At 35.9% G+C, this 13,256-nt stretch overlaps 1 protein-coding gene across 3 annotated transcripts in view; it reads left to right on the plus strand.

Annotated features, from left to right (window-relative positions):
- Positions 1-989: 989 nt before the first annotated feature.
- NKAIN3 (sodium/potassium transporting ATPase interacting 3) overlaps positions 990-13,256 on the plus strand; it is an 821,210-nt gene continuing 808,943 nt past the window's right edge. The window contains exon 1 of one of the 3 annotated variants that reach the window (XM_074278762.1): positions 990-1,648. In XM_074278762.1, coding sequence (XP_074134863.1) covers positions 1,595-1,648 — 54 coding nt within the window. In that variant the 5' untranslated portion in view covers positions 990-1,594. The remainder of the gene's footprint in view (positions 1,649-13,256) is intronic. The other 2 variants (XM_074278761.1, XM_074278763.1) reach the window with 2 other exon arrangements.

The following is a 13,256-nucleotide window of genomic DNA, read 5'->3' on the forward strand; positions in this document are numbered from 1 at the left end:
ACCCTCGCACTCCTTCCAAAAAAAAAAAAAAAAAAAAAAAAAAGCTACCTGTCGCTAATTCCGCCCATGGCACTAAATGCCAATGAAATCAGAAACGAAGTATAACTAAGAGTCAGTCCTCTGCAGTATTGCCTACTCTTTTTCATAAGAAAAACACAACCAGAGATTTCTTTACAGGGTATTTGTGTAGTTACTTCCAGAATGTGGACTTCTATTTTCTTCAGCCTAAGCTCTGACTCAGTTCTCATCTTGTTTAAATACCTTCTCATGGTGATGACACAGAGGGACTGTAGTTCAGTAAAGAAAGGCTTTCCTTAAGCTTTTTCAGTCCAATCTATCTCTTTTTAAAAAATGTTCAGCCTATTTGTCTCCCTAACCTTTTGATCCTCCCGAAGATCCTCTTAGTCTCCTTGCTAACTCCATTCAACTTTCCTTGTGAGCCTATAGCATCAGCGCCCTCCAGGCAATCAACTGCTGAAATGTCAGTCTACCCATAGCAGCACTCTCCACCTTCTCCATATCCTCGGGTCCACAGCCATTCGCTTGCTCCCTCCTTCAGACTCATATCCAATTCACCTTTCAGCCAGCAAACCCCTACTTCCCGACATGACTTTCTTTCCAATAAGGCAGTTACCCAAACTACCATCTTTTGCGGCTATCTATGGATTCTTATCTACCCTGACCTGTTTCCTCCGACCAACCTCCCTCAATTTATAACTCTCCAGTCACCACTACCTTCTCTTTACCCTAATGGGCAGCTGCCTAACGGATTCTTCACACATACTCCCATCAGTTTACAGGCACATCCATCTCCTTCACAAGGCGTGTGTATGGTCAGAATCCTAGAGCCAGGCAGATCTATCTATTTCATCTGTTCAATTGCACTCATATTCATTCACCACCACCACTACACACCACTACCCGCTAACACCACACACACACACACACACACACACACACACACACACACACACACACACACACCCCTGAAAATATTCTGAACAAGACTAGCTAGTCCCCTCTGGTTACAATCTCTTTCATTCATTGCTTCCCACCTTTACACACACACACACACACACACACACACACACACACACACACCCGTCAGCCTACTTCACTTACCAGACACCCACCTACTGTATACCCCTCCCCTAAACAGACATTCACCCACTCACCATCTGTAGTCTCCCTTCTCCCCCACCTCCTCCCACCCTCTGCTCCCCCTCCTCAAGAAGTAGACCTGAACAGTGGGGAGGAAGGGACCCCCGCCAGATGCTCCAGTCCTCTGGGCTGCACTGACCTCAGCTCTTTTAGTCCGAAGAAACTACAACAAAGAAGAGAGATACCCCCTCCCCTCCTTAGGCAAGAAACCACTGCCCCCAAGCCCAGAAACATAGAGGAAAAAGAAACAGAGCTTGGAGGCTGCAGAGGTGGTGGGGTCTGCCTGGAGGCTGGGAGCCTTCGCCCCTGAGTGGGGGCCGGGGCTGGAGTAGGAGCTAGGGCAGGCTTGGGGGGGCTTGCATTAGAGAAGATAAGCAAAGGAAGACGTCTGCCGGAGCTTCGGAGCTTTCGGGCTCGGACGCCGCCAGTCACCATGGGATGCTGCACCGGGCGCTGCACTCTCATCTTCCTCTGTACTCTGCAGCTGGTGAGTGAGCACCGACCAACTAAGCCACCTACTCCCAGTCCCTTGCCAGGACCTTCCTCAGGCACTATCGGTTTGTCTGGAGATCCAGAAGCGCCTCGACCTCTCTAGTCCATCCCTTAGTCCCTCAAGTCCCTCTTAGGCTGCAGCGCCTAGTCCCCCAGCCAGCTCTCCTCTTTGCGCTGTAACTCAGGACGTTGGGAACAAGCTTGCAAGCTAGTGTGTGGATTGAGTGATTGCTCTTTCTGCGGGCTCCCCGCCCCCACCAACTCCCCCACGGGTGGCTGAGCTGCCGGGAAGCCCGGGACTCGCCGCCCGTCACCCTCTGCTACAGTCTGTGTGCCAGGGCGCAACTTGCTTCTCCACTCCCACGTCAGGCTCCCCCACCCCCTCCCCAAGACATTTGGGACCCAGCGCTTTCGCCCTCCCGAGCGGTCACTCAGTCTCTGAGCTCCCCCAGTTGTTCTGGGGATGCTGCAAGCGGCGCTGTGGCTGGGGAAGTGCTTGCGCCCACCCCTCGCTTAGAGCCAGAAGACCGCCACCTCCTCTGTAGTGATATGAAAGTTTAGTGGTGTGTTGCGGGCTTTTCTTTTGAAAAGTAACAGTTTTGCATAGGTTGAATGGGGGAAGGGCAAAATGGGGTGTCACTGCTCCAGATTCCCCAAGAGAGAAGAAACAACCGTTATATAACTATATTGAAAAGGTGAGGTGATTCTTATCAGACCTGGGTTAAAAGATAGTTACTGAAGTCTTTCAAATCGCTGGTGGATTTTTCTGTGTGCCTGTGTTAAAGAACCCTGCTCTTCCGTCTTGTTTTGGTTTAGTTCAAATTCTCCTCTTACTCAGACAATTTACAGTTGTCTTTAAAGAGAGAACAAAATAGGCAGGGCAAGCTGTTAGGTATGATTTGTTTGAGAAAGTAAGGCTAATGGATAGTTGAAAGATCTGAAACAAAACAAAACAAAACAAAACAAAATGCAATTCTACCTTAACAGCATAGTGTAAAATTTTCCATCCACCCATCCACCCATCCATTCATCCATTATCTATCTATCTATCTATCTATCTATCTATCTATCTATCTATCTATCTATCTATCTAATCTGTCTCTGCTTATTTCCATATGTTCCTTTTAACACATAGTATACTGGGAACTAGAGTTTTTGCTGGTTTTTTTTTTTTTTTTCTTCTTTTTAATCACTTTCTTGAGCTCAAGGTTACTGACCCTTTCTGTCAGGCATTGCACTACATACTTCGTGTGGTGATGCATGAAAGGACACACAACACCGTCTACTGTTTTTCTTCTGTGTTTTACCATGTGTAACAGCAACCACCCCCTAACAAAAAAACAACCTCAATTGATATGCAATTACCATGAGTTGTAGTTTACTAATTTCTTTTGCTAAAGTTTGCCTATTTTTTTCAAGGAAAAACATGGGCACATTAACAAAGGGATAAAAATAATACTTTAAGAAAAAGTTACTTCTTAGTCCCATGAGTGTTTTAAAAGGTTTTCACTTTTCTATTTCAGAGTGTTTTCTTTTTTCTCCCTCCCCACTGTTTTGGAGACACAATCTTACTTTTTTTTCCACTATGTATAAATAGTTCAAGGATGAACCTTTGTGTAAAGGGGTTTGATAGTACAGTTCATTTTTCTTAATCTTTGGCAAAGTACCTTCTGTTGCCTGACATATTTTAAATGGAAGCTATTGTGTATAATTATTTCATTGTGAGAAAATGCTTCACTCAAACATGATTATTTCTATCTTAACAGAGAAAAAAATGTAAGAAAAACAAAATTTACTTTTCTCATTTGAAGGAGAGTCTTACTTGGAGGGCAAATGATGTAGTTAACACTTGATTATAGTCTTAATGGAGAAGAACAGTGACATGGAAAATCCATAGCAGCTTAGGGTAAGAAAGTGGATTTTTAGTAGAATAGGAATTTATAGCTGGAGAGGGAACCTTAAAGATCATCAAGTCTAGTTCATTTTACTGATGAGGAAACTAAGCAGACAGGTTTAAATAACTTGCCCAGATCCACAAAACTAGCATCTGAGCCCAAATTTGAAAGCACGTCTGCCCTGCTTGCATGCTCAGAGTTCTATCCAGTAATATCATCTAACTGCTGGTCATATAATTAGCAAGTGGTATAACCAGGTCTAAGGAAATAGAACTCATGTCTTTTGGCCATGAGGTCTTTTTAGTTTTATATTACTGTGCTTTTTTCACTTGCTGACTCTGGAATATACTGTGGTTTTGCTTTTTCTAATGCATCAGCTTTAGTTTCATAAATTTCCTTTAAAGAGAAAGATTAGTATTAGCATTAATTTGAACTCTGTGAGTACAAGCTACTGGAAGGGATGGGAAGATTATATACAAGTGTTGAGTAGTGTTGAAGATAATCAAGCTCTAATTAAAAATTTGCTCAGGAAAATCTGCCTTCTGATTGTTGAGCTAACTCTATGACCCTTAGAAAGACATTAGAGGAGCAAATTCTAAAAGGTAAAGAAAAATAAAGAAGTGTTATTACATCAAACCCTGATGAAAACAGTACTTTGGGGGCACTAATGGATCAGACTAGGTAGTCTTGGTCTCATTCACTTCAGATTTCAAACTACATATAATTGTCAAAAGGTTACACTTCTTTGGGTATCTTATGAGTATATATCTTCATACTCATGTATGGAGTATGAAGATATACATACTTGGTTAACTATGAGAATGATTACTTTGAAGAGAAGAAGAAAAAATTGTGATTAATTTCAGTTATTCTCATTTCACCTAGTCTATTGAAAACTGCCACCAACCATTTTACAACTTTTAGTCTTTTTAGATCAAATCATTTAACAACTTCAAAACATAATTCTTTTAATGTGTAAGTCCTTCTTTTGGGGCATATTTTATAATGTCAAATTACTGTCAAATATAAATAATCTAGAAATTTGTTTTTAAAAATACAGAAATATAATGTTATATCTGACACATACTGATGCTTACTAGATTCTTGTTGAATGATATTTTTGTGCAAAGAATAAAACATGCTGCCCATATCACATATATTTTAAGAAAAAATCCACTAAGCAGAGCCAGGTGTTCTGAGGTGTCTTAGTGGCAGTCTGTTGAATTTATGTTCATGTGAGTTGTCACCACAGGAGGGTTTTGAGGTCTTTGTCTAACATGGAAGAGGTCACAAGTATAAAATATGTCAGGCAGAACTTGGTGCTTAGACATTGTTATTACTGAGGAAGATTTATTGAACTTCCAGTTTTTGAGAGGTGAACATATTATTGAGGATGGGCAATGTTTAAGTTAAGAGGCGAAATCACAGAATACTTTAAGAAAATCAATTTGGAATGACAAACAAAAATCATTTATGTACACCAAATGCCACTATACAAATAAAACAGATAATACTTTTATTTAACAAATACAAACAAACCTCTCTAATCAGAAAAGGAGAGTGAACTTCCTCCCCTCCTACCCAAGGAAGCCAAGTATTTTTACCTTTCTCTTTATGCTGCATGCGAAAACAATTTTTAAAACAACCTTTCCTTTTGCATAATATTGGAATACCATGATAAGGATGTGCATAGAGAGGTCTGGATAACTGTTACTACAAGAAAAATTTTTAGCCTGAGCCCTATGAAGTGTACTGCTCACCTCTCCTTGGATATTTGCCAGCACATGAAGCAGTAAGAAAGCTTTGTGTTCCACACAGAACATTTCTTTTACTATGGAGATTTACTGATATTTTTCATTTGAATGCATTTGTGTTTTTCAATGGATCTTGTTTCTTCTCTTTTATATGATGTAATCTGCACACCAGATAAGAGTACTGAGTTTAAACAGTCAGGAAGGACTAAATTTGAATCCTAAGAACTAGAGATTACATAGTACAATAAAAGATACTGCCCTTAAAGTCAGAGGCCCCTGGATTTAAATTCTACCTCTGGCACAATTTGTGAGATTTTGGGACAATTCTTTTAATGTCCTCAAGCTTCAGGTTCCTTAACTGTTAAATGAGAAAGTTAGCCTCTATGGCTTCCAAGGTACCTTCCAGTTCTAGATTTGTTATATCTGTGATTCCTGTGTTCCTGCAGTGTGATCTTGGGGAAGTCACTTTGCTTCCATGGGTTTGAATATTGGACTAGATGATGCTTGCAGTCCCTTTTAGCTCTAAATATTTATGGGTGTTCTAGCTGGGTGACTTCCAGAAAGTCATTTTACTATTATGAGTTTTTACTTATTCAATTTATAAAATAGGGATGATAATAATAGTGTCTATGCCATAGGGTTGTTTTAAGGATACCATTGAGATAACATAAAATATTTTGCAGACTTTAAGATGACATATATGTGCTATATCTTTAATTCCTTTACTTTCTTATATGCAAACCTTAGGAATTATGTTAAAGACATTAAACAAGTTTTATGGCTCTGGTAATTATAAGCATAATAAAATTTAATACTTCCAAACATACTTGATGTCAAAATACTTTTCTAGGCTGATTTAATCATGTTTCCAGATATGTCAAACTCTGTTTTGCTTCTTTCTTGATATGTTAAATGTGGACTTTGCTTATAGAATATTGAATTCTGATGGAGTTTTGTTTGTCCCATGGTACTTACAGTCTAGCTTTCATGATAGTGATTTATATGCCTATTTATTTCCTTTACTAGATGGTGAGTTCCCAGAAGTCAGGAACTATATCTTAGACATCTTTGTATCTCAGTCCTTACCAGAGAGCCTTCCTTTTCATATAGCTCAATAAATTTTTTTTTATTGATTGAATAAATATTACTTTATAAAAATATTGTAATATAAAATAAGCCTCAAGAAAACTTCCTTTTGTGATTGTATTAAAAAAAAGATTTGTTCTATAATCTTGATATCAATATTATCATTAAGATATATGCAAATTATGAAAGATATAACTTGATGAGTTTATAATCTCTCTAAATTTTCAACCATTAAAAGTGGCAGGGGGTTGTATTTTCAGTATTTAATAATTATATTAATAACAATAATGATGACACTAATATAATGCTTTAAGGGTTGTAAATTGCTTTACAAATATTATATCATTTTATCTTCACAACAATCTGAGAGGTAGGTATTGTTGTTATCCACATTTTATAGAGGAAGAAATTGAAGAAAATTGAGGTTAAAGGGCTTGTCTGTGTTCACAAAGCTAGTAAGTGTTTGATGCTTGATTTGGATTCTGGTCTTCCTAACTTCAACAATCTATCCACTGTACCACAGCTAAAGGGAAAACTTTTCCATGAATGTGTTAATTAATAAACACATTTTATTAATCATGTCCAATATATGTTAAGCAGTCATTTCAATTAATTTAACATAAAACTTGATAAATTTGAATGAAATAAAATTAAAACTTCAATTAATTAGAATCTTAGGCTGTAAGTGATCTTTATAGGCAATAGGAAAATGATAGGAAATAATCTGATACTAGACATTTTTAGGAAAAAAATGCAACTTCTAGAATGTTCTGGTGTGAGCAGACATTTAATTCATTTTCTAAAACATTTAAAATCTATGGTATAGCAATAGATATTATGAGGAAAATCCTTGAGAAGTGGTCTGATAGAGTGACCTTGGAACTGGATTCAGTAGATTTGACTTCAAGTCTTGGCTTCTCTATACTTACCATCTGTGATCATGACATGGGTAAATCAATCTCTCTTGACCCTCATTTTCTTTTCCTTTGAAATGGGGACAAAAATCATCTGTACTATGTACTTTACTGGTTTATCATGAGAAACATGATCAGCAGATCTTAAAGTGCAATTTAAGTATGAATAATTATTAATAATGTTGAAAGCAATATGGAACCGTTAATTGGCAAGGGAAAGGTTTAATTCTGTTAATTGTATTCCTCCTTAGGAGTATACTACCATATCTTAGATGGCATTGTGGATAGAGTTGGAAATCATAAAGGCTCACCTTGGGTTCAAATCTGACCTTAGACATTTACTAGTTGTGTGACCTTGGTAAGTCATTTAACCCTATTTGTCTTAGTTCCTCATTTGTAAAATGAACTGGAGAAGAACATGGTAAACCATTTCAATATCATTGACAGTATCATTGTGATCCTGCCATGTGGTCAAAATGAGTCAGATAAGACTGAACAATTTTTACTTAGGGAGAGCGACTGGTTGGGATAATAGAGATAGAAGGTTGGTCTCAGGGATTAGAATGAAGATGTTAAATGTTCATCTATGAACACATACTAGTTGTATAAGGTACATATTTTAATTTCCTAGTGGCCCATGAAAATCTTTAAAACTATAAATTATGAAATAGTTACTAATATGTATTAGTGGATGCTATTATCCACTGTGGAGTGCTATCAGAAGCTATCCACATTCATAACATTCTAGTGTTGGATAAAAAACTCCAAACCAGAACTAAACCATGTATATCAACATGTGTTTAGGATGAAAAAGCAAACTAATACTTTTTCAGAAATATTGAAAAAAAAAACTGGGTCATGGATTGGTATCCCCCAGGTTGAGAAATAAAACTTTTTCAGTCAAGCTAAAATACTACAGGTAGAAAATAGCAGTGATCTTGTTCAGGGCTTTGGAAGAGAGATTTGTTTGTCCTTATGGCAAAAGAAAAGCGGTTCTCCTTTCATTCTCTTAATCCTTAGCTTCCCTCTTCCTCCTCCTCCTCATCATTCTGCTTTGGTCATCATCATCATCATCATCATCATTATCATTGTCATCATTATCACTAGCCTTTACAAAATATTGTTTCGGTTATGTTCACAACAACCTAAGAGATAGGTGATTTTCTTATTTTCATTTTATTGATGAGGAAGTCAAGGCAAGGAAAATTAAATAATTTGCCTGGAGTAACAGAGCTAGTAAATTTCTAAGACTACGTTTGTATCCAGCTCTTGACTCCAGGTCTTAAGTTTCTCTCTAATCTGGCTACTTAGCTGACTCAATGTAGACATACAGAATGCAACAACAAAAAACAAAACAAAACAAAACAAACCAAAAAAAAAAAACAAACCAAAAAAAGAAAAAAAACAACATGGGAATATAGATATGAGAGGGGGAAGAAAGAAGTTCAATATGACAAAATGGCTAAATGTTAATTATTATTTTCTTCTATTATTGTGTCTACTTATACTCTGAAAGGGTACATGCCTCAATCACTAGTAATCCTTTCTACCTTATTCATACTATTAAGTATACAGTTGAATAATATTTTTATTGGGGCAAGTTCTCCCAGTTCTTGAGTCTGAAAACTCTTCTGAGATGTCATGATGGCTGAATCTAGATGAAACTGTATGCATCCTTCCAGTTTTCAGTGGTAAGGGAAGAGGTTAGATGTGGGTCACTAATCTACAGCTGCTCTATTCATGAATGCAACACTAACTTTTTGGAGTCAGAATATCCTACACAGCTCTAACATCTGGGCTACTCCTGTTCTAGAAGCCTGATATGTGTAGCTTATAAAATTCTTCATAACCTGACCTCTTACCACAATTCCAGTATTTTTACCCCCTCCTTACATCTCTTGTTCCTTTCCACCATGTACTTTGTAATCCAGAACCTCCTTATTGTTGTTTTCACAACACAGAAATTCCATCTTTCAACTCCTTGTGCTTTCTTTAGCTGTTTCCCATGTCTGGAATTCTCTCCCTCTTCAGTTTTTGTTTTCTGGTTTTACTCATTTCTTTTAAGCCTCAGCTCAAATTGTAACTTTTGCAAAAAAACTTTTCCTGACTCTCCTTAATCTTAATGCCTTCCTTTTCAGACTTTATCCTACATATAGTTTGTATGATGTTCTTTGCATGTTGCATTCCCTATTAAACTATAAGCTCTTTAGGAGCAAGGCCTGTTTTTTTTTTTTGTTTTTGTTTTTTTTTTTTTTTTTTTAACCTTTATACCCCTTAGCTGTTCATAGCATAGTGGCTGGAACATAGTATTTATCTAAAATATTTGTTGACTGGACTTGTACTATGGGTTATGAAGGAGATTGAGAGATATTTTAAAATTTTATTCCTAATTTGAATCTATGATTTATTCAAGTATGTAAAAAACCATTCCAAAATTCTCTTATTCAGAAAACCTCATTTCTTGAGCATTTAAGTTCATTTGGATTTTCCTATGTATTTATTTCTATTTACTTAGAAATAAAATATTTATATTAATATAGAAATAACAAGTCTTGATAATATTGTACTCTGAATGATGTGGTGTTAGTAACTATGGCACTGTATTTTATTATAAAAGTTGATGCTGTTCTTGAGTAATTTGGGGATATGATATGCTCTTGATATGTAAATGAAATGTTTGTTATTCTTAATGGAGAATTACATCTGTATAGTGAATATAAAAATATTCAAGATTTGTGGACTTTGCTCCTCAAACATTCTTCTAAATACTTAATTCTGAAAACTTCAAAAATTAAAGGAAATAAACAACATTGCTGAAATAGAGCTTCTGAACATCTTGCAATACAGGTTACAAAATGGAACCTATATGAGTTTTAAAATCACACATAAAAACTAATTTCTCAATTGAGGGTTTTGTTGAATATTTGTTGGCAAAAGTTATTTGAACATAATCTGAAAATTTTTTTGCAAGGGGGGATGTCATTATAAACAGTTTAGATTGGGCTGGAATGGATCAATATGGTAACCAGGATATCACTGCAATCCTGGTTGCTATTCTGAAACATGGTTAGAGGAAGCAGAAAACATTGGTGATTGGTAAGGACAAGAGGGTTGTGTGGTTGTGGGAAATGACTTGTATTGGAGATATTCAGAGTTAGTTTATCAAGACAGGAAAAGTTAGAAGTCTCAAATTCATTGAATCAGGGAAGCTTTAAGTAGTCAGTCTAAGACTCACTGTAACTCCATGGTAAAGTGAAGTTGCAGTGGTGGTTTCCGAGAGTATATGGAGACCCAGACCTCAATGCCTGCTTATTTCAATTTGTTGGATTATCATCTTGTTGAAAAGAGGAACTGTCCTAATTTTCATTTTTGTATCTCTACTGCTTTTATAGGAAACTTCCAGGTGGGGAAATTCCCTCTACTAATGTAGATCACCAACTTCTCTTCAAATTATAGGTTAAATAACTTGCCAGGGATTTAATTTCTATCCCTATCCTCAGTTCTTAACATAGTGTCAGACACAAGCTAAGCAAATAAGTTCTTTTCATTTCTTGCTTTTATCACATATATGATCCTAGAATCATACTAGATCAACAAAACCCAGAATACTAGAAAACAAGCTTTTTGAATGGCTCACTTATACTTGTATCACCAGTATCTAGACACTACCTAGTGTGTAGTCCGTGTTTCTTTTTAAAAATTTTAAATTAAAGCTTTTATTTTCAAAACATATGCATGATGATTTTTCAACATTGACCTTTGCAAAATCTTGTGTTCCAAATTTCCCCTTCCTCCCCCCCCCACTTCCCCTAGATGACAAATAATCCAGTATATGTGAAACATGGTAAAATATATGTTAAATCCAATATATGTATACATATTTATACAATTATTTTGCTGCACAAGAAAAATCAGATCAAAAATGGAAAAAAATAAGAAAGAAAACAAAATGCAAACAAACAACAAAAAAGAGTGAAAATGCTATGTTATGGCTCATAATTAGTTCCCACAGTCCTCTCTCTGGATGTAGATGCCTCTCTTCATCACAAGATCTTTGGAACTTGCCTCAATTATCTCCTTGTTGGAAAGAGGCATGTCCATCAGAATTGATCATCTTATAATATTGTTACTGTATATAATGTTCACTCAGCATCAGTTCATGTAAGTCTCTAAAGGACTTTTTGAAATCATCCTGCTGATTGTTTCTTATAGAACAATAACGTTCCATAACATTCACACACCATAACTTATTCAGCTATTCTTCAACTGATGGGCATCCACACAGTTTCCAGTTTTTTTCCACTACGAAAAGGGCCGCCACAAACATTTTTGCACATGTGGGTCCCTTTCCCTCCTTTAAGACCTCTTTATGATATAGGCCCAATAGAAAAGCTGCTGGATCAAAGGGTATGCACAATTTGATAATTTTTTGAATATAGTTCCAAATTGCTCTCCAGAATGGCTGGAAGGTAGTCTGTTTACTGTTTAATAAATTGTTTGTGTTACTTGATTGTTTGAATACTAAATAATGTTTTTGAAAATGTCCCTTCAAGTTATGATTCTATTGTTTTAATCAAGAGTATCTTATGGGGAGGGGAAGAATAAACATTTATTAATTAAATTTATTATTAAATTTAAGAATAGATACTTATTGCTTATTATGTGCTAGGCATTATACTAAGTGCTTCACAAATATCTGATATTATCTTATTTAATTCTCATAACAACCCATGAGTAGGTACTATTATTATCTCCATTATGTAGTAGAAGAAACTGTGACACATGCCTAGGGTCACACAGATAGCCAACGTCTAAAACTGGGTTTGAATTCAGGTCTTCTTTATCCCATACCCACTATGTGCATCACCTAACTGACTATGATTGTACAGAAGATGGCATGGAACTTGTAATGCTCAGCAAAGATTTCATCCATCTGGGTTTCCACTTGAGTGACTTTGAAGTCAATTGATGAAGTAGAAAAATCGATTAATCCATCATAATAGTATTATTGTAGGTTTTTAATTTTATAACTAATATTATGAGTTTCTGATACTAACTGTGACTACAGTGAGACACAATCTCTTATGATCTCAGTTTCTTCAATTATAAAACAGACAAAACTGAACACTTTTTCCCCATATACTTTTATTTTTATATGTTCTTATATGTGGACATTTTGTCTACCAATAGAATGTAAACTTGGATGAATTTGGTTATCTAGTTATAGCATTCAGTGTATACAATAAATGATTGTTGATTACATAATCAATTTGTAATCCTAAAAGGTCTCTATAAATGTTAGCTATTGTTATAATTTATTTTTTTGCTAAAAGAACACATATCTTGTTAAGCTTTGAGTTCCGAGTATGGCTTGAAACAAATGAACCTTGTTGTAATGGAAAGTAATCATGATAGTAACAATTTTAGAAATTGTGCCATAGGATCATAGATTTGGATCATTTTGTGAATGAAGAAACAGGCCCAGAATGGATAGGTAACTTGCCAAAAATCACACAGTTAGGGATCTATCTGCACAAGTGGGATCTGAACACAAGTCACTTGACTTCAAATGAAGCATTTAGAAGAGGGGAAAGAGATATTTCACATGAGAGTGCAGAAATAGGAACAATAAGTGGAAGTGACAAAAGGAGGAGGAATTTTGATTTGATATAAAAATTATAATAGCACTTATTCAGAAATAGAATTGGCTGCTCTAAGGGGGAATAGAATGACTACACGTCTTGGATGCTCTAAAGTGTATTCCTACATTAGAAGGGTTGTTCTAGATGACTTTGGAGTCCTTTCCAATTCTAAGTATCCATGGGTTTGAAGACAGGGAAGCATTATATATATATATATATATATATACATATATATATATATATATACATATACATATATATATATATATATAATTTCCCTTTTTTCATTTTTCATTTTTCCAATTATATGAA

The sequence above is a fragment of the Sminthopsis crassicaudata genome, chromosome 1 (genome assembly GCF_048593235.1).
Source record: "Sminthopsis crassicaudata isolate SCR6 chromosome 1, ASM4859323v1, whole genome shotgun sequence".
NCBI classification, from domain to species: domain Eukaryota; kingdom Metazoa; phylum Chordata; class Mammalia; order Dasyuromorphia; family Dasyuridae; genus Sminthopsis; species Sminthopsis crassicaudata.